Here is a 21,211-nt window from a genome sequence, read left to right as displayed (position 1 = left end):
ATAAATAAAATCTTAAATAAATAAATAAATAAAACATAAGGGTCAGATTTAAAGTGTGGGGAAAAGATAAGCGACCCAAATGGTTAGTGAACAGAATCACCCACCATCTCTAAAACAAAGGAGCCTCAGTGCAAGAAGGTGGCCCAGCTCTCTGTGGTCCGGTAACTGGCAATATGTCTGTTTGAGATAGCTCTCTTTGAAGTGCATGCCTTGGCCACCAAAGCTTAATGCACTTGCATTACAAAAAAGAACACTGCCAAGGCTTAACAATACAGGTAGCATTTGAATTAAATTATGAGTGTGTGTGTAATCTCTGGGAGTGTGGGGGCAACATGACTTTTATCCAGGATGAAGTCATTCATTTCTTTTGATGTTTTAGGACTTGGAAATTTTAGCTTCCTTTCACTTTCTTCTCCTACTCAGCTTTTACAATTTTAATAATCTGGCATTTTTTTATTCCATGTGATTTCTTTCTTTCTTTTTTTATTTGACAGAGACACAGCAAGAGAGGGAACACAAACAGGGAGAGTGGGAGAGGGAGAAGCAGGCTTCCTGCTGAGTAGGGAGCCCCAGTGCAGGGCTTGATCCCAAGGCCCTGGGACCATGACCTGAGCCAAAGGCAGACGCTTAACGACTGAGCCACCCAGGCACCTCCATGTTATTTCTTTAAATGACTTTACATTACATATTTTCTCTTTTAGGGATATTTCTTATACTTCATTATTATATATTTTACATTTTGGGAGAACAGCCAAGTGTGTATGTGTACTAGTGGCCCTCCTGGATTTGAATTCTGGCTCTCTGACCCTGGACATGCTGTACCTTAGTTTACTCTTCTTTAACAAGGGATGGGTGTAATAGTGCAATGTCACAGAGCCGTTGGGAGGATTAAATAATTCATATAAAGTGCCTATACATAATAAATGACATTTAATAAATGTCATGCCAGTTGCCATGATTATTATTGTATTAATAACCATTATTTAAACTTAACTCTGTTATACTGATTTTATTACTCAATTTATTGCTCACTTCTTAATTGATTTCCTCTTCTCTGTCTTTCTTTGATTGATTTTGGTTGTTGGCTAAAGAATTTCCTGAACTGGGGATTGTAAACTTTTTCTTAAAGGGCTTGATAAATATTTTAGGCTTGCTGGCCATGACAACTACTACTACTTAACTACTGAGGTCTCCATTGTTTTGAGCTCCAAAGCAGCCATAGGCAGTACATAAACCAGTGGCTCACCAGGAGGGCATAGTTTACCAACCCTTTTTTCTTTTTTTTTTTTCTTTTTTGTGTAATCTTATTAAGGTATGTAGATTATACAGTTTCAAACCCTTGCATGTCTGAGAATATCTTCTGTCACTAGTGTAGATAAATGATGACTTCATGTGTATGTAACTCTTAAACGACAGCTGTTTTCCCTCAAGACTTTATAGAACTTGCTCTGTAGTGTTCAGGTGTTGCAGACAATTATGATACAACCCAATTCTTCTTTTTTTATGACAACTAATGTTTTTTTCCTCCTGGATGACTGAGGATTTCTGTTTTCTTTATCCTTGGCATTTGTCATTTCACCAGGGGAACTATTTTTCTATTCTGTGTTAAAACAACAAGGCTAAAGAGAAGAACAGGATTGATGTACCATGAACTTGGCTATTTCGGATTGCAGTATTGTCTGTTTTTGTCCCGTAAGGACATTTTCCATATATACAGTATTCCAGAAGTTAACAATGAAAATTGCTTATCATTTTGAATTGCATATGGTATGATATGGTGTTTTAAGTGGCAGAATGTTCGCTATTTTGTATTCTATAGTTTGGTTCCTGTGTAATGGAAGCATACAGCTAAATAGCCACAGAAAACATTCAGGAGGGGCATCTGGGTGGCTCAGTCGGTTAAGCATCTACCTCTTGGTTTTGGCTCAGATCAAGAGCTCAAGGTGGTGAGATTGAGCCCCGCAATCTTACTCTGTGCTCAACAGGGAATCTACTTGAGAGTCTCTCTCCCCCTCCCACTCACTCCCCTGCCACCATGCCCTCTCTCACTCTTTTAAATAAATAAGTAATTTTTTTTAAGTCAAGAAACAGTCTAATTGAATTACCCTTGCTTGAGCATATTAAATCACAAAATGATAAGGAACTAAAATTTATAATAAAGTCATTACAATCTTTAAAATTATAATTCTAACACAATCCACAGGGGGAAAAAACCCTTGATTTTAACTTTATTTCATAACACAGTGCCCATATTATTTCCCGGTGACTGGCTATGAACCAGTTACACTCCATGTGGATTTCTTAAATTTACCATTCCATATTTTGTATTTCAAGAATAACTGTTTGCCTAGTTTCAGAGCAGAATGCCATAGTTATTCTCATCATCCCGGTTAACTTCAGATGACAAGATTAATAATGGATATTTTGGTCAGTAGATAATTCTACAAGACAAAGATAAGGGAGGCTTGACAATGGGACTTCTGAGTGAGGCAGAAAGTATAATAGTTGAAGTTTTGAGCCACTGGTACTCTCATTATACCCTGCTTCACATAATATGCCAGTTAATTGTGTATAAAAGTTAAATGTAAATTACATAACTTTATAAAAGTTTTTCTTGACTTTGTATGTATCTTTTGTCATTCTTTAAGTCTTTTATATTTTTCAAATATTTGCAGCCTTTTTTATTAGCTATAGTGTTAATGTGACACTTGCCATGAAACTATTAGAAAATGCTAAAAAAGCCAACATCATATTTACTTCCTGTAAAATACTAAGAGAAATGAAATTAGGCTTACAAGGCAACTTACTGATGAAAAGAAAATCAATCTGCTGCTTTAAGTGTGTTTAAAATAATTCTTAGGATGTTTTCATTTTGTATAGCACTCTTCTTCTGAAGCTAAATCATCCCAAGGAAACGCACAGCTATAACATATTGTGCTATGAGAACTTTCCTTCTCTCCTCTGTATAAAAGGCAGAAAGATTTCTTTCAGTCTGCATATAACCATCATACATAGAAGAATTCAGGGAGGGGTATGTTTTGAAATCCAATCTTACAGGTTTTTTCCCCTCTTCCCCCCACCCCCAAAAAAAGCAAGACAGATAGAAAGCAAGACACTAAGCCTTCATAGAAAAGGAATGCTAGTACGTTAATCAGCAAAGAAGCAATCCTGTTGTTCCTAGAAACTAGAATAATGTCATTCCAGAATTAAGGAATTCCAGAATTAATCCTAAATTACATTTAGGATATTCTGCATTCATGGGAGACATTGGCCATCTGAAGTACCCCAGGGGAGGGCTGTTGAGTGCTGAATTTGGAAGAAAGTTCTGAGAAACCCTAATAGAGATAAATAATATGTTTTTATGTATTCAGAAGACCATTGTAGAGATGAGGAAGCAGATTTATGTTTTTATTTCTGTAGAAAGTTAAGCTAGGGTAGCTTGCAGGAGCTACACAAAATTAGATTTGTATTCTGTATAAGAAGAAAAACTCAATACAGCCAGCAGTGCTTATTAGACTTCAGAAGTGTGTGACCTCTCTTTCTCAGAAATAATCAGAGGCTACGTGATTATCCTTACAAATTCAGTAGGCAAGTTTGTCATTAAATAGAGGTTATTCATAATCTAAAGGGTTTTTTCCTAATTCAGAGTTCTCTGATAACTGCATATTAATTACCTCATTTATCCTATAGCATCATTTTAAAACAAGAATAGTGCAGGTAGGAATTCTGTGGTAGGAGAATCAAACCAACAGGAAATAAGAATCTAACCTATTCATGTTTTTGTTTATTCTGTCAGTACTACCAAAAAAAATTTTAAGGCATAATGACTCATGTTGTTGGAAGAGCCAGAATTAGAGCCCTGGTCTTGTGCCTTTTCTATTAAAAAAACAGTGAAAACTTAGTCATGAAAGTATTGAGACAGTTAGTGTTGTTGCTGTGATTATTTGACTTACTACACATACATAGACAAAGATGCTGCTTTTTTTCTTATTACTGAAAGGAAGCAGAAAAATCTACTGTGCTTCCAGGAACAATCTAGCGTCATTGTTATCAATGTTAATTATCACTGTTAATCATTGAATAATGTAAATACAGATTCTAGACTAGAACAGACCTAATGCATCTCCATCTCCTAGTAGCAGAGATGGTCATGGAATTCTGAGTTAAAGTTGTACAGTAATGAACTTTGTATAGAATCTTGCTGTTTTAATCAGTTCCAACATATGCTATCATTTTGGAAATCATTGTACAGGAGGTAGATTATGTCGTTAACACAGTTGGGGAAAACTTCACTGTTCACTGTGTAAGTAGCCTGGGATTCAAAAGAATCCCTCTCTCAGTTCCTTTCTGTGGAAATAGTTTGTGAGTTAGCAGAAACCCTGGACACCTTAAAGCTTTCTAGAACAGCTAGATTTAAAAATTACACTGAGGGACACCTGGGTGGCTCAGTTGGTTAGCACCCAACTTTTTATTTTAGCTCAGGTCATGATCTCAGGTTTCCCGGGATCGAGCCCCACATTGGACTCCATGCTCAGCAGGGAGTCTGCTTTAGGATTCTCTCCCTCTGCCCTTCCCCCTGCTCTCTCCCTCTCTCAAATAAATAAATAAATCTTTGAAGAAAAAAGTGAATATATTTGTTATCCTGAAGCCTACATTTAAAGGGAGATAGGGAAGTACAAGAGAACATGATCAGCAGATGAAGACTGAATAGGCTGAGAGAACTACTCCTTTAAGGACCTTTCCTGATAGACTGGTTAAGGCCTAACTGAGAGTGCTCAAGGCCACTGCCCTGACTTGCCTTTTCATGGCCGGCGCTCTAGAAGCTCAGCCTCTGGAGTAGTGTCCATGCACATACTTCAGTGAACGCTCTGCAGAGCTCCATATAAAGCAAATCCTGTGTTTGAAAGTAAGCCAGGATCAAGAGATATAGAAAGCTCAAGAAAGTACAGGATGTGCTTTGTTTGGTAAAATGAATTTAACCTTAGTTGTAGGAAGCCATATAAACTATGATTTGCTGAAATAACTCATTCTGTCATTTAAATGATGACTGTGCCTTCACAAAATTCACAGGACAATAAGAATGAAAGATGATGATAAAGCTAAAATGTTAAGCACTCTGCGCACCCTCTGTAATCAATAGAGCTAGGGAATGGGAATGCTGCTTTAATTCTTGAGCTTTAATTCAACACAGTTACTGGCTCTCCCCAAGTTTTTCCCTATTGCTGTTCATTAGGTCTGTATTCCTCCTGATGCCATGTCCTCTGTCACTGCTTCCTTTCTCCTTCCTTTTACCTTAAATATTGGCATCCAGCTGCACTCTGTCCTTTCCTCCACTTTCTCCTCAACCCTCACTTCTCTGTGGGCACCCCCACTTCAGGCTCTTTGTGCCCACAACTGCCAGCTTTCACCCCTCTTGTCGAACCTATAGACCCTTGTTTCCCACTCTCCCAGCGTTTTCATCTGAACAGGCTGTGGACCCCTTAATTCAGCGGGTCGGCTCTGAATTCCTTTTATTTCTCAAACCTTTTACATCTGTTTTAGCTCTTGGTTAATGACATGCAAGCTACCCAGTAGCCTAAGGCAGTCATGCTGTCAGCCTTTTTTACTCTCAACTCTTCACAGCTAATTAATCACTAAATTGCATAATTCCACCTCCTTATTCCAAATGTGTTTCTTCCTCTCGGATTACCACTGCCATCACCTCAGTTCACATTTTCAACCTTTACGAGAGCTTGCGTGATCTTCTCTGAAGCTGGTTCTTCTTTTCCAGCTCATCTTTCAATTCACGCTGTAGCCAGAGAAATCATTTATAATGCCTGTTTGGTGGTGCTCCTCCCCCACTGAAAACTTGCAGCAGCTTCATATTTTCTGCAGTTGTTACAATGTCAGGTATCTACAAGGAATAGGCAAGTAATGTGTTTGAACGAAGTGGTCCACATGTAAGACAATAAGGAAGAAGAGGAGAATGAGAATACATTCCTTCCTAAAGCAACTCATATTCAGAATCCTTAAAAACAGGTGACAAACCTGAGAATCCAATGTTGCCTGTGGGTTCCCAGTTAGTACAGCCAATTCTAACATATGAACGTGGCATATGCAATGTTTCTCTTAGGGCAGCTCTGTCCTTGAAATAAACAGCTTGGAATTCAGCTATTGCAGAGACTGATGTAATCAGTGAGTCATGTTTTGTTTTTTGTTTTTCTAGGTTAAAATGTACCAGAATAGAGTGTGTGTTTGTTATTGTTCAGAACCACTGTCTTACTATTGGATGCCATGGAGCATAATGAAAAAGTGTATTGTCTTTGGAGTCATCGTTGATCTAGGTTCACTTACCATTTCTGCCACATACTAGCTATGCAATGTTGAGCTAGTCACGTATGGCTTTTCAGGGTTGAGCATACAAAATCAGATAATTATCAAGCTTTAAATTATCGAGCTCAATGCTTGGCATAGTAACTCTTCAGTAAAAACACCAGACAAGTAGGAAAAATTAAAGAAGTGACAGTAAGTATACAAAAATCTAATTCCCCCAGCTATATCCTTTGCAACAATTGTACTTGAGACATAAAGAAGTACAAACCCATTGGAAGCCATTATCAAGTAAGGCAGGCAGTTGGAAGCTGACAAGCACATAATTCACCCAGGCCACTAAAAACCAGGAGCTCACCAGCCTAGCTGCTGGCTAGCTGGCTGAAAGTGGATTTAACCCCACAAGGTATTACTACTGACAAGTTCATGAGCAAGATGGGACTATGGATTCTCTGTAACTATGGATAATGTGCTAAGCCTTTTTTAACTTTTTTGGTCTACATATAATCTTTAAATTTTTTAATAAAAGTTGTGTTAACTGAAAATTTAATTCAATAGCATTAGCATATATAGGATGTTTTATTTTGGTTTATTCTCCACAGCTATATAAATTTGAAGTACCAAAGGAAGGAAGTAAATAACTTTGTTTTCTTTACCAGAATATTTAGCATGGTAAGAAAGAAGAGACATTACATTTTATTCTAATATACAAGTATATTAATTGTATTTATAGTATACTGCTTGATCTAGGAACTCTAAGACATCTTGAAGAGCTTTTACTATTCAGTTAAGGGAAAGAAAATATATACATGCATCTTCTCAAGCTTTGCATTTTTCACTTTGTTTTTAAACTCAGCTTTATTTTATCATTTACATATACTTTGCTCAGTGATTTGTGTACCCAGCTGACATGGTTGAAGTAGGAGGCTGTGTAGCTACCAGTATGCTTTTCTGCCTATAGATAGTAACCTGATGGCTGAATGACATCTGCTGAACTCCTGATTGCACTTAAAAATGGAGAGACTAGAAAGACCAAAGTAGAAATCTAGCTGGGTTTTGTTTTTTTTTTTTTTAAGGTATATTCATGTATTTTAGAAAGAGGGAGCATGTGTGTGAGAGAAAGGAGAGTGGGGAAAAAGAGGGAGAGGGAGAGAAGCAGACTCCCAACTGAGCCTGGAATCCGATGCAGTCCAGTCCCACAACCCAGAAATCACAATCTGCGCCAAAACCAAGAGCCGGATGCTCAACTGACTGAGCCATCCAGGTGCCCCCAAACCTAGCTGGTTTTAAAAAGGCAAGACAAAGACTTAGAATTTTAGCTTCTTTGCAGCAGTATGTCTCACTCCAAGCAGACTTTCATGCCCAGATAAATAAAGCTATATTTAAGTAACAGAGCAACATTAATACAGAGTTAAGAGGATGGTTTCTAATAAAGCAGAGCAGAAGTATTTAGGAGATTAGTGTTGAAACTCAAGAAACAAGTGCTGTCTTTATTGGCCATAGTCAAGTTTCTCTTTTGGTTTTAAGGAGTATCACTACATATTAATCTAGACAAATAGAGTGGTGTTCTGTGACTTGATAATACTTTGTGTCTAACCATCTGTTTTTCTTAAAGAGATGATTTTTTATTTTTAGTCAATGCCTTCTAAATACTTTCTGTCTCCCCCTCTCCTTCTTCTCCTTCCCTCCTATCCTTTCCTTCCTTCCTACTTGCAGCTCCTCAGAGAAATTTTGAAATCGCCTTCAAGATGTTTGACTTGAATGGAGATGGAGAAGTGGACATGGAGGAATTTGAACAGGCAAGTTGTCCTGGAAAGTTTCTTTAAGTACAATAATATTTAATACATTTTCATGTGCCTTGAAGTTATTTTGGTCTTGGTCAGCGTACTCGGATGCTATGCAATTTTTGAAGTACCAAATATGTCATTTAGAAAAAAAATCATCCTCACTTATAACAAGCGGGTTTTGTGTGATAGTTTTTACTCTAAATATAAGGAATTACTTGAGCATATGATTAAGGTCAAAGTTCTTCTGATTCTCTAACATGGATTAGACTATGATGCTGAGAGGAAAAAATATGGCTGTTCAGTCATGTGTTTAGTCAATGTTTGTTAAACAGCTGCTTTGTGCCTTATAGTTCAGAATATAAGGATGTTTTGAAAGAATTTCTGTAAGAGAAGGAAACATGATACCATGCCTTTGACTGCAGGAGGTCCAAGCCAGAGATGTGTACAGTTTCTGATGAATCCTAGAAAGAGATTACATTTCCATAAAACTTCTATCATTGGTGGGCCATGATACCTCTGTAGATGCAATGATTATGATTATCAGACTGGCTTCAAAACAAAATATGTATGGATATACGGGAGAAAGCATTTTGTATTTAAAATAAGGAATGTAACAAAAAGGAAATTGGAGAAGTACAGTACATCTTTAAGTAAGAAATCCACACAGACAAATATTTTTGAATACCTGGAGACATTTATTCAAATCTGCACCCCGTTTCCGTCGAATACCTTCACTTTCCCGTAATCCTGCACTTTACTGATATTAACAGGTCATGTCAAATGATTACACGTAGAACTTATTTTGGTATTTTTAAAATTTTATTTTATCTAGGGGAGTATGGGGGATATTTTATATTCATTTGGACTTTAGAAACACTGAATTTCCTCCTACTGCCCCCATTTTTCTTTTTTTTTCAAGGTTTTATTTTTTTATTTATTTTTTTAAAGATTTTATTTATTTATTTGACAGACAGAGATCACAAGTAGGCAGAGAGGCAGGCAGAGAGAGAGGAGGAAGCAGGCTCCCCGCCGAGCAGAGAGCACGATATGGGGCTTGATCCAGGACACTGGGATCATGACCTGAGCCGAAGGCAGAGGCTTTAACCTGCTGAGCCACCCAGGCACCCCCTCAAGTTTTTATTTTAATTCCAGTTAATGTACAATGTGATATTAGTTTCAGGTATACAGTATAGTGATTGAACACTTCTATATTTCACCCTGTGTTCATCACAAGTGCATCTTTTTTTTTTTTAAGATTTTATTTATTTATTTTTCAGAGAGAGAGAGAGAACTAGCACAGGCAGACAGAGTGGCAGGCAGAGTCAGAGGAAGAAGCAGGCTCCCTGCGGAGCAAGGAGCCCAATGTGGGACTCAATTCCAGGATGCTGGGATCATGACCTGAGCCGAAGGCAGCTGCTCAACCAACTGAGTCACCCAGGCGTCCCACAAGTGCATCTTTAATCCCCATCACATATTCAACTCATCCCTGGATTTTATTTTATTTTATATAAAACTACTTAATATTATTTTTATTGAGGTATTATTGACATAACAGTTTTAGGTGTACAACAGAAGGATGTGATCTGTGAATATGTTGCAAAGTGATTACCACAATAAGTTTAGTTAATATCCATCACCACACAGTTACAAGTTTTTTCCTTTTGATGAAAATTTTTAAGATCTACTCTCTTTTTTTTTTTTTTTAGATTTTATTTATTTATTTGACAGAGAGAAATCACAAGTAGTCGGAGAGGCAGGCAGAGAGAGAGAGGGAAGCAGGCTCCCTGCTGAGCAGAGAGCCCGATGCGGGACTCGATCCCAGGACCCCGAGATCATGACCTGAGCCGAAGGCAGCGGCTTAACCCACTGAGCCACCCAGGCGCCCCAAGATCTACTCTCTTAACTTTCAAATTTACAATACAATGTGATTATAATCACCATACTGTACATTACATCCCCAGGACTTATCTATCTTATAACTAGAAGTTTATACCTTTAGATGACCTTCACCCATGGGGACCCCCGCCCCACCTCTGTCAACCAACAGTCTTCTTTGTATGCATGAGTTCGGCCTTTTTTTTTTTTTTTTAAGATTTCATATATAAATGAAATCATACAGTATTTGTCCTTCTCTTTCTGACTTATTTCATGTAGCATAATGCCCTTAAAGTCCATCCATGCTATCACAAATGGCAGAATTGTCTTCTTTTTTGTGACTGAATAATATTCTATCATATATCATATATATCATATATTTACACATACATCCGTACATTCTATCATATATTTACACATTCATCCATCCATCCATTGGTGGCTACTGATGTTCCCATATCTTGGCTATTGTAAATAATATTGCAATGAACATGGATGGGTGCAGGTATCTCTTTGCAATAGTGATTTTGTTACCTTCTTATAAATACCCAGAAATGAAATTGCTGGGTCATATGGTAGTTCTATTTTTAATTTTCAGGGGAACCTCCATACTGTTTTCCATAGTGGCCACATCAATTTATATTCCCAGCAATAGTGCACAAGTGTTCCCTTTTCTCCATATCCTATCCAACATTTGTTATTTTTTGTCCTTTTGATAATAGCCATTCTACCAGGTATGAGATGTTATTTCATTGTAATTTTGATTTTCATTTTCCTGATGTTGAGTGACATTGAGCACTTTTCACATACCTGTTGATCATCTCTATGTCTTCTTTGGAAAAATGTCTATTCAGATGTTAGAGAAGGGAGTGCTATTTCATCTAATGTGATCCCTTGATAATTGGGCATCTTAAACTGATACAATGTCTAATATTGACCACAAAGAATCTTGATGTAAAAAGCCTTTTAGACCAAAAACAAAAAAATAATTATAAGGTAGCTAATGAACAAATGGCTCTCTTTAGAAGTTTCCTGCTTCATCTTTATACATTTTACATTCTTGGGAAATATAAGAATTTATTAAGTTGATGGTGCTCTAGGCTTCCAAACATTCAAACTTTGCACTTACTTTCCAGTTAAACAGGTGTTTTCTTGACAGTGTATTCATCAAGCTTATAAAAAAAAGTTAAACAGAAGCAGGAAGAGGACCTCACATATTTCAAAGTTAATGTTGCATGAAGCAAACTAATAGCTAATTCCTTGATTCATCTTTTTCTAAAATCACTTTGATCATGCATAAACACATTACTAAAAGGCATTAATCTACTGTTAATACTCTGTGTGAGTTTTCTCTGACCTTTCTATCACACAGATCCTTTCTCTAACCCATTTCATAGTAGATCGTAGCGAAAGATAATTTAAAAAAAAACAACCCTCATAACTGTTTGGGCTCCTTTCACCCAATGCCATGACAGAAATGTTTTTTTAGTATGAAAGTATGAGAAATAATAACTCATTTTTGAGATAGAAGAATGAAATTTTCTTTCAGAAATCATGTTTTATATTTATTTTGATTCTCTCCACAGCATAAAGCATGTAGTAAGCATTCACATGACTAGTTGAATTGATGTTTTGATTGATTCACATGTTATACCCTTAACAAATTATCTACATAAAATATTTTAAGAAAATATTGGGGTTCCTGGGTGACTCATTGGTTAAGCGTCTGCCTTTGGCTCAGGTCATGATCCCAGGTCTCAGAATTGAGCCCTTTGTCAGGCTCCCTGCTTCTCTATCACCCTCTGCTTCCTCCCCACTTGTGCTCATGCATGCTGTCTTTCTCTCAAATAATAAATAAAACCTTAAAAAAAAAAAAAAAAAAGAAGGGCACCTGTGTGGCTCAGTTATTAAGCGTCTGCCTTCAGCTCAGATCATGATCCCACTGTCCTGGGATCAAGCCCCACATCAGGCTCCCTGCTCAGTGGAAAGCCTGCTTCTCCCTCTCCAACTCCCCCCTGCTTGTGTACCCTCTCTTGTTCTCTCTCTCTGTGTCAAATAAATAAATAAAATCTTAAAAAAAAAAAAAAGATTTTTCTCAAAGTTTTTAAAGAATGCTTATTATAAATAGTAGTTTCTATATAATGCAGAAGTATTGAGACTATGTGATTATTAATCACTAATGAAGACCATACTGCATGAGTTAGTTAATTTTCCCTAAACTCTTTTTCCCAGTCACTTACCCACACACATTCCCAGCACCACACACTTGAAGCTTAACACACAGTTTCCACCATAGGAAGGATATAAGCTGCAATATTTACAGCCACAGGCGAAATATAAATCATGGTAGGTTCTCAGTACTGGTTCACTGTTAGTGAAAATTCTTCAGTACTCACAGTTAAGCAGATAAAATGAATTGTGTATTGTGTTCAAAACAACAACAAAAAATATTCTGGTTATCCTATATTCAATTTAATTATTAAAGTCCTTTTTTTTTTTTTAAGGATTTTTATTTATTTATTTGTCAGAGAGAGAGAGGGAGAGAGACATACACAAATGGGAAGTGGCAGGCAGAGGGAGAAGCAGGCTCCCCGCTGAGCGAGGAGCCCAGTGTGGGACTCAATCCCAGGACCCTGGGATCATGACCTGAGCAGAAGGTAGAGGCTTAACCAACTGTGCCACCCAGGTGTCCCCTGTATTCAGTTTAAAGTCTAAAAATCCTCAACCTAAAGAATTAAAAAAATCCATTGAATATCTGTCTTTCAAATCTGTGTACATAAGAAACAAATTCAGCTTATCTTATTACCACAATAAAATGTGGACCCCGAAGAAATCATGTCAAAACCAAGTATGATACTAACCTAGAGTTACAAGGAGATGTAAAGATAATATACTCTGTGAGACAAGTAAGGCCCATAGAGTTTCACTGACCTGCATAAATTCTGTTGTCATAAATTCTTTCTCAGAACAGTAGTCAGACCTCGTGTCTCCTGACCCCTTGTCTCATGTCTTTCCATTATACTACTCCACTGTTTATACAGCCATAGACTTAAATCTTCTTTATGGTCACAGGTAAAAAAATGAAATACATAAGACATTTAACTAAGGTAAATCTGTTGTTATAGCTCTTAAATTTCTAAGTGTTATGCTTTTCTAATTTGGCAATTTAAAAATCATTACCTATAGGGGCGCCTGGGTGGCTCAGTGGGTTAAAGCCTCTGCCTTCGACTTGGGTCATGATTCCGGGGTCCTTGGATCGAGCCCCGCATCGGGCTCTCTGCTCAGCGGGGGTGCCTGCTTCCACCTCTCTCTCTGCCTGCCTCTCTGCCTACTTGTGACCTCTCTCTGTCAAATAAATAAATAAAATCTTTAAAAAAAAATCATTACCTACAAAGCTTTCTGTATTATTTATATAACAAACCTTCATTATTTATCTTTACATATCCCAATTTTAATTATTCTGAATAGTTGCTTTTTTAGCTTCTAAAGAGGTAGAAACGATTACAGGAACTAGTAAAAAAGAAAATGCTACAATAGTCATAGACTTGCTTCAAAAGCTCATTTGTATAGTTAGGCCATAGTTGCTAGTTCCAAAACTTATCCTTTCTCAAAAAGTTCATTTAAAAGTTCTCAAAAGGGGCCCCGAGGTGGCTCAGTGGGTTAAGCCTCTGCCTTCAACTCAGGTCATGATCTCAGGGTCCTGGGTCGAGCCCCATATCGGGCTCTCTGCTCGGCGGGGAGCCTGCTTCCTCCTCTCTCTCTGCCTGCCTCTCTGCCTACTTGTGATCTCTCTCTCCCTCTCTCTCACTGTCAAATAAATAAATAGTTCTCAAAGGCAGTGCCTGGGTGGCTTAGTCGGTTGAGTCTGATTCTTTATTTTGATTCAAATCATGATCTCATTGGTCCTGAGGTCAAGCCCAGTGTGGGGCTCCCCACTCATGGGGGAGTCTGCTTGAGATTCTCTCTCCTTCTGCTTCTCCCCTGACTTGTACTCATGCTCTTTCTCCCTCTCTCTCTCAAAAAAATAAATTTTTTGTAAACTTTTTTTTAAAGATTTTTAAAATTTATTTTTGAGAGAGAGAGAGAATGAGCACTAGTGGCAGAGGAAGAAAGAGAAACAGGTTCCCCATTGAGCAGGGAGCCTGATGCAGGAATCAGTCCCAGGACGCCGGAATCATGACCTGAGCCAAAGGCAGACACTCAACCTCAACTGACTGAGTCACCCAGGCACCCTTCAAATAAATAAATCTTTTTTAAAAAATAATAAAAATAAAACTTCTCAAGGACTAAATTAATTTCCCAACTTTTCTTGGGGAATTACTTCATACCAACTTTGTATTTAATTTATTATTCTAGGGGCACCTGGATGTCTCAGTCCATTGAGCATCTGCCTTGGGCTCAGTTCATGATCCCAGAATCCCTGGATCAAGCCCTGTGTCAGGCTCCTGGCTCAGCAGGAGTCTGCTTCTCCCTTTGCCCCTCCTCCCTCTCATGCTCTTTCTCTCTCTCTCTCAAAAAAATAAATAAAATCTGTTTTAAAAATTTGTCATTCTAATAAATGTGTTATCTCTCTTAGATGTCAGTATTTGCCTATAGCTATGCTACCTCTTGTCATAACTAGAGAGTCAGTAGTTAGAAGTATGAAAAGCATGAAAAGTCTCCTGAGACTCCTCAGAATGTATTACTGAGAGGTTGATGATTATTTTAGTGTTTTGTGAGAGGTTTTGAGCCTCAAACACAAATGCCTGTTCTTTTCTGAAGAGAGATTTTAAGAGCATCTCAGTTAACAACGGTGTCAGGTGTCTCTGTTAAAATCCTGGTTCTGCTACTTGCTAGCTACTTGACCTTGAACAAGTTATTAAACACTCTGCCTCAAATTCCTCATCTGTAAAATGAGGACCATCGTAAGACTTAATAGGATTGTGTGCATTAAAAGAGAATCGTAGCACCGTGTAGGCAAATAAATAATCAGTAGTCAGTTATTGTTGTTACTTTTTTAAACTTTTGTACTTGGTAATGTTTTTCTGAATAGGGCTTTGCTTTTCCTTCAGGTTCAGAGCATTATCCGCTCCCAAACCAGTATGGGTATGCGTCATAGAGATCGTCCTACTACTGGTAACACCCTCAAGTCTGGCTTGTGTTCAGCCCTCACGACCTACTTCTTTGGAGCTGATCTCAAGGGGAAGCTGACGATCAAAAACTTCCTTGAATTTCAGCGTAAACTTCAGCACGATGTTCTGAAACTAGAGGTAGGTATTCCTTGGACTTCAGGGGAACAGGGCATCATGGAAGCACATAGAGCCCCTGAATGGGGAGGGCATGCACTATAGACATTCTTTCAATCTGTCTCCAGCTGTGAGAACTGATTGGTTTGAACCTGACAGCAGATAGGAAATACTGTATTCTGTGAAGATGTTTGGAGGTAGGTGGTTCTGGGACTGAAAACCAAAAAGGCCTAAATTGAAAATCTTAGTTGTCTTTGGATACTCAGATTGAGGAAAAAGAAATTCAGGGGTAAGAGCAGTTCTCAACTTTAGGGCGCCTGGGTGGCTCAGTGGGTTGGGCCGCTGCCTTCGGCTCGGGTCATGATCTCAGGGTCCTGGGATCGAGTCCCGCATCGGGCTCTCTGCTCAGCAGGGAGCCTGCTTCCCTCACTCTCTCTCTGCCTGCCTCTCCATCTACTTGTGATTTCTCTCTGTCAAATAAATAAATAAAATCTTTAAAAAAAAAAAAATATTAAAAAAAAAAAAAGAGCAGTTCTCAACTTGAGCATGTATCCCCAGTTTTATGTTTATTTCATAGAAGGCACTGGGAGATAGAGTTGAGGGGGGATAATTAGATCTTTCCTTGAAAGCTTACAAAGCTAAAAACAACTGGAAACACAAAAATGGCAGAATAAAAATATCCGTGCTCAGAGTTGCAGAAATGTCATACTGTGTTTGGAGATTAACTTTTCCGCCTACAGTTTAAACCATCATGCTGTTGACTTCCTAGACACAACTCTGTGAGAGCATTGCCTTTCCCTATGTGTATATTTAGTGAACTACGTGTATCTTGGGTTAATTGGCTACTAAGTCTATTATATTCAGAACATTCACTAAATGCCTCCTAAGGCACTTTTTTTCCTGGAAAAAATGAAATCTGATCTTCAGAGTTTTAAAAATTCCCATACCTTGGTGTTTCTCAACTTCTTTTTTTAAAACATTTTTAATATTATTTGAAACTTGAAAACATTAAAGTACTGGAGAAAAACACTGCTTTGTTTTTTAAACTGTGTATATTCTTTATCTGCTTTCCATTTTTCTCCATGATTCTGATAAGGTACTCGTACCTCTTCCACCCACTTAACTCCATTAAGACAGTTTGAAAAATCACAACTGAATTCTCATTATTGGTAAGAACACCACTGAATGTTCCTACTCTAGGAAAGAAGTATGAATAATACTAAAAATCAAATCAGGGGCGCCTGGGTGGCTCAGTGGGTTAAGCCACTGCCTTCGGCTCAGGTCATGATCCCAGCGTCCTGGGATCGAGTCCCGCATCGGGATCTCTGCTCAGCGGGGAGCCTGCTTCCTCCTCTCTCTCTCTGCCTGCCTCTCTGCCTACTTGTGATCTCTCTCTGTCAAATAAATAAATAAATTCTTTAAAAAAATAAATAAATAAATAAATAAAATAAAAAAATAAAAATCAAATCAAACTTTCAAATGTGCTTTTGTACTTGTTTTCTGAAAATGGTATAATTGATACCCAAAGAACTTACCTCAAAAATTAAAAAATTATCAGACTTCTTGAGGGCAGTTCTTTGGCCCCTATAATAAATGTGTATGTGTGTGTATGTATATGCATATGAGTGTGTGTACACACACACATATATTTACACATAGTCTAGCCTGACACTCATTCATGGACACCAGGTGGGACTCTTAAGAGACACAGCAGGGGACTTTTTTGTCTTTCACTTTGAGATGCTATAGAGTTGGAAGCCCCCTAAGATTGTCAATGAGGTAGATTGTCAATGAGGTAGAATATTATAAAGCATATTAGGGGTTTCATACATGTGGACCAGTACAGAGCCTACACTCAAGTGCAGGGAAAAAAAGATCTGAAAGACAGTTGTGTGTAAGATAACTTACTACAGAAAGCTCTCTTGTATTTTGACATTGGCTTTGGTCCAAGACTACCAATAACTATTCCTTGCCATTCAGAAATTCCTCATGAAAGGAATCAGTAGACTCTTGTGAAAGAGCCCAGCCTAACATGTAATAAATATTCTATAATTGTCTGTTAGTCCTGAATCCATTCTTTCCATGTGATGGTACAAGTCCAGTGAATAAATGCCTCTTTATCACTAACCCCCATATTTTATAGTTTCATGAATCGGTGCTTTGTCTTTCCAGTCATATTTGTAATTCTCTGAGGAGGTGTGACTAAAAGAAAAAAACATACCTTTGGTGCTCTCATAATGAGACCGGAGTTAAAATTTTGTTTCCACCACTTACTGACTATGTGACATTTGTTGAGTTATTTACTCTCTTAGAGCCTAGCTCCACATTTGTAAAACAGGGCAGTGGTTAAGTGAGATCATGTTTCTTATGCACTGGATTCTGTTCCTTCAGAATTTTTATTTTGAAGCCCTCACCCCCAGTACCGCAGTATCTGACGGTATTTGGAAATAAAGTCCTTAAAGAGGTGATTGAGTTAAAATGAGTCCATTAGAGTGGGCCGTAACCCAGTTCTACCGGTGTCTTTGTAAGAAAAGGAAATTTAGGGACACAGAGACCAGTGGTGCCATGCACAAAGGGACAGCCATGTGAAGAGACAGCAAGAAGGTAGCCAACTGCACGGCAAGGAGAGAAGCCACAGAGGAAACCTGCTCTGCCTATGCCTTGATCTTAGACCTGCAGCCTCCAGAACTATGAAAAAATAAATTTCTGTTGTTTGTCACCAAGCTCTAGATATTTTGTTATGGCAGCCATAGAAGACTAATACAGTGATATGCCTGATGCCACATGACTTTAATAGTATTCTTTTTATCTTCTCTGTATATCCTCTGTCACTTAGTATGGCAGTTGGCATATATGATGCACATAAATGGGTCATCTCAAATGACTGAAAGGCCCTTTCTTGAAATACTTTTATCAATAAAACTTCTGTTAAATGGAAGCAAATTTTTGTTTTTATGAAACACTTTTGATACTTTTCAAAGCTTGGTTAGTGTCTCCCTTCACTGAAAATGAAACATAATCTCATAATCATAGCCAAGAGGAAAATGGAAATGATTAATAATATCTTAACTTTCATATGGGTTTTTATAATTCCATCATTCTATTTACCTCTTACTAATTTTTTTTAAAGATTTTATTTATTTATTTATTTATTTATTATTTATTTGACAGAGACAGCGAGAGAGGGAACACAAGCAGGGGGAATGGGAGAGGGAGGAGCAGGTTCCCGCCGAGCAGGGAGCCTAACGTGGGCTTGATCCCAGGACCCTGGGATCATAACCTGAGCCGAAGGCAGCTGCTTAACAATTGAGTCATCCAGGCAACCCGTTTACCTCTTACTAGTTTTATTTCATAACTTATTTACTTTAAAATTTCAAATCCAGGAAAGTTACTATTCATTTAGATTTTGGTTTGTTTTTTTTTTTTTTTAAGATTTATTTATTTATTTTAGGGGTTGCAGCAGTAGAGGGAGAGAGGGAGAGAGTCTGAAGGAGACTCCATGCTGAGCACAGAGCCTAACACAGGGCCCAATGCCACGACCTGAGCCCAAACTCAAGAGTTGGGTGCTCAGTGGACTAGGCCACCCATTTAGTTATTTCTATCTTTTTCTCACTATAGTAACTTTGAGAGTGAAGAGAATACTACTTATCTGTCAAATTTAATTTCCAGCAGGGTCAGGGAAGAGGGGAAAAGACGGTCCATAAACATTTTTGAGGGCCTACTATGAGCCAGGCACCTTACAAATATTACATGCCTTTATTTTAAATCTTGCCAACCCTGTTATGTTTAGTGGTGTTATACCTGTGTTTCAGATGTGGAAACTGAAACTCAAAAAGATGAAGGTTGTAGAGCTATCAAAGGATAAGAGTGAGAATTCAAACTCAGTCTTTTAGAACTATCATTTGTTCTTTATCTGATTATTATTAGTTTTAGTCTAATACGAGATTTTTTTTGCCTGACTCATTTGGAACTGTAAAGAAAAAGGAAATGCTCTGAATTTTAGGAACATAAAAAGACCAAATTTCTTGAATATCTATGGTCTACTTGCTTTAGCACCATCTTTTCCTAGTTCTTTTGCCCCTCAAATTGAGTCTTAAGACTGAAAAGAAATGCAGTGTTCTTTTGTGTTTATATTACCTAAGCTAGTTGTTTAATATCTTTTTATTATAATCATTAGCTTGTTAGGTTTTTATAAATGTTTAAATGCTTTTAATTTTGGTCATTTTATTATATCCTTATTTCTGTATCTGGAAACTCAAAAAAACATGGGTTTGAAGGAATAGCTTGAAGGTACACAGTTGGCTTTTTAAAAAAATACCTTGAAGTTATTAAAAATTCCATCTAAGGCTACAGAGAACTATTGAGTTGAGTTCCTTAGAGACAGGTGCCAAGTCTAATTCCAATTAATATATTCATTGATTTCTTGAAGACTACAGTTATAAGTAGGATGTCAGTCAAAAATGAAAACTCTTTGAAAGAGTATAATTAATTTTAATTTGGGGGGAGGGGAAAAAGGAGCTGTCATGTCATCAAAGAAAAGTAAAAGCTAATTTATACAAGAAGGAAGAAGCCAACTCCAGAATATACAAGAAAACTGGAAAAGCGTCATCTAATAAAATTCTAGGCTGTAACATGATCTTTTTTTTATAGGTTTTGGGGTTCACGTGCTTATTGCATAACCAATCAGATTATTACATTTTAGGAAGGCGTGAGTATCAATTATTTGAAGGCAAACTGGATATAGTTCAAAGGATAACAGTGAGGGGTGCCTGGGTGGCTCAGTTGGTTAAGTGTTGGACTCTTGGTTTCAGCTCAGGTCGTGATCTCATGGGTCCTGAGATGGAGTCTTGCATCCAGCTTCCGCTCCGAGCTCAGCCAGGAGTCCACTTGAGTCTCTCTGCGTCTGCCCCTCCCCCACTCACATGGGCGCGCACAGGTGCTCTTGGTACATGTGCTATCTCTCTCTAAAATATATATATATATTTTTTAAAGATTTTATCACAGAGAGAAAGAGCACAAGCAGGGGAGTGGCAGAGGGAGAGAAAGAAGCGGGCTCCCCACTGAGCAGGGAGCCTGATGGGGGACTTGACAGGACATTGGGATCATGACCTGAGCCAAAGGTGGCTGCTTAACCCATTGAGCCCCTCTGGCGTCCCCAAAAAATAAATATTTTTTTCAAAAAGTTAAAAAGAATAACAGTGTCTGTCTTATATGCCCGGTCTTCAAGAAAAAAAATTGAAGTTAACAGATCTGTTCAGTCAGGAAGATAAAAGGGAGGCATAAAGAACAGTGCTAATTATTTTCATTTGTCAATAAAAGTAGAGCAAAAAAAGAAAAGAGAAGGTTAAGTTAACTATTAAATTTTTTAAAAATTATATGACTATAGTATATAGTTATATAACAGTATAATTTATAGTTCTATAAGTATATATAACATATAATTCATATTTATATAGCTATAACTGCATGATTGAAAATGCCTAAGGATTTCCAGATCACCTACTTTATATCATCAAGCTGACATCTTTGCACTCAACTCTCTAAAGTGTTAAAGCAGAATTAAATCTGTCTTGCTCCAATGCGGAGGACCGTATTAAGAGACAAACCTCAGCTCTTTTCCTGGCCAAAAGATTTGAAGTAGGAGACCAGAAGGCAAGAAGGCTTTCAATCAAACACTTTCTGGAACTAGAACACCCTTGACAGAGCAGATTGCTTTTTATCCTAATACCAGTTTTGCTTCTTGTTCTTTCTTCTGAGAAACTCTTATGTAAACTCAAAGATTGATTTAATTAAGTCTAAGAAACTAAATGAAATATGTTCGGTGGTGTTTCTTTTAATTTTATTCTTCAGCTTTTGCCAATACAAAGCAGAATGTGAATAATAATAAATCTATAGTTTCTTATTTCATCCTTAGATGTTTTCAGCTTGAATTTCCAAAAATCATTAAATGGGTTATTAAACAGTACTTGTCTCTTTTAGGTATTTATAACTTAAGGAGGCAATAATACATTTAAA

The 21,211-nt window shown here is 37.6% G+C and overlaps 1 protein-coding gene across 4 annotated transcripts in view; it reads left to right on the top strand.

Moving 5' to 3' along the window:
• The window catches only part of MICU1 (mitochondrial calcium uptake 1), a 245,090-nt gene that overhangs the window by 158,429 nt on the left and 65,450 nt on the right, over nucleotides 1-21,211 (top strand). For all 4 annotated transcript variants that reach the window (XM_004769481.3, XM_004769480.3, XM_004769479.3 and 1 more), the window contains 2 exons: nucleotides 8,026-8,108; nucleotides 15,023-15,220. In XM_004769481.3, coding sequence (XP_004769538.1) covers nucleotides 8,026-8,108; nucleotides 15,023-15,220 — 281 coding nt within the window. The remainder of the gene's footprint in view (nucleotides 1-8,025; nucleotides 8,109-15,022; nucleotides 15,221-21,211) is intronic.

Source organism: Mustela putorius, unplaced genomic scaffold (assembly GCF_011764305.1).
Source record: "Mustela putorius furo isolate JIRA1106 unplaced genomic scaffold, ASM1176430v1.1 tig00000698_pilon_pilon_pilon, whole genome shotgun sequence".
NCBI classification, from domain to species: Eukaryota; Metazoa; Chordata; class Mammalia; order Carnivora; family Mustelidae; genus Mustela; species Mustela putorius.
Note: the sequence above shows the minus strand (reverse complement) of the source record. Positions and strands in the feature narration are given on the sequence as shown.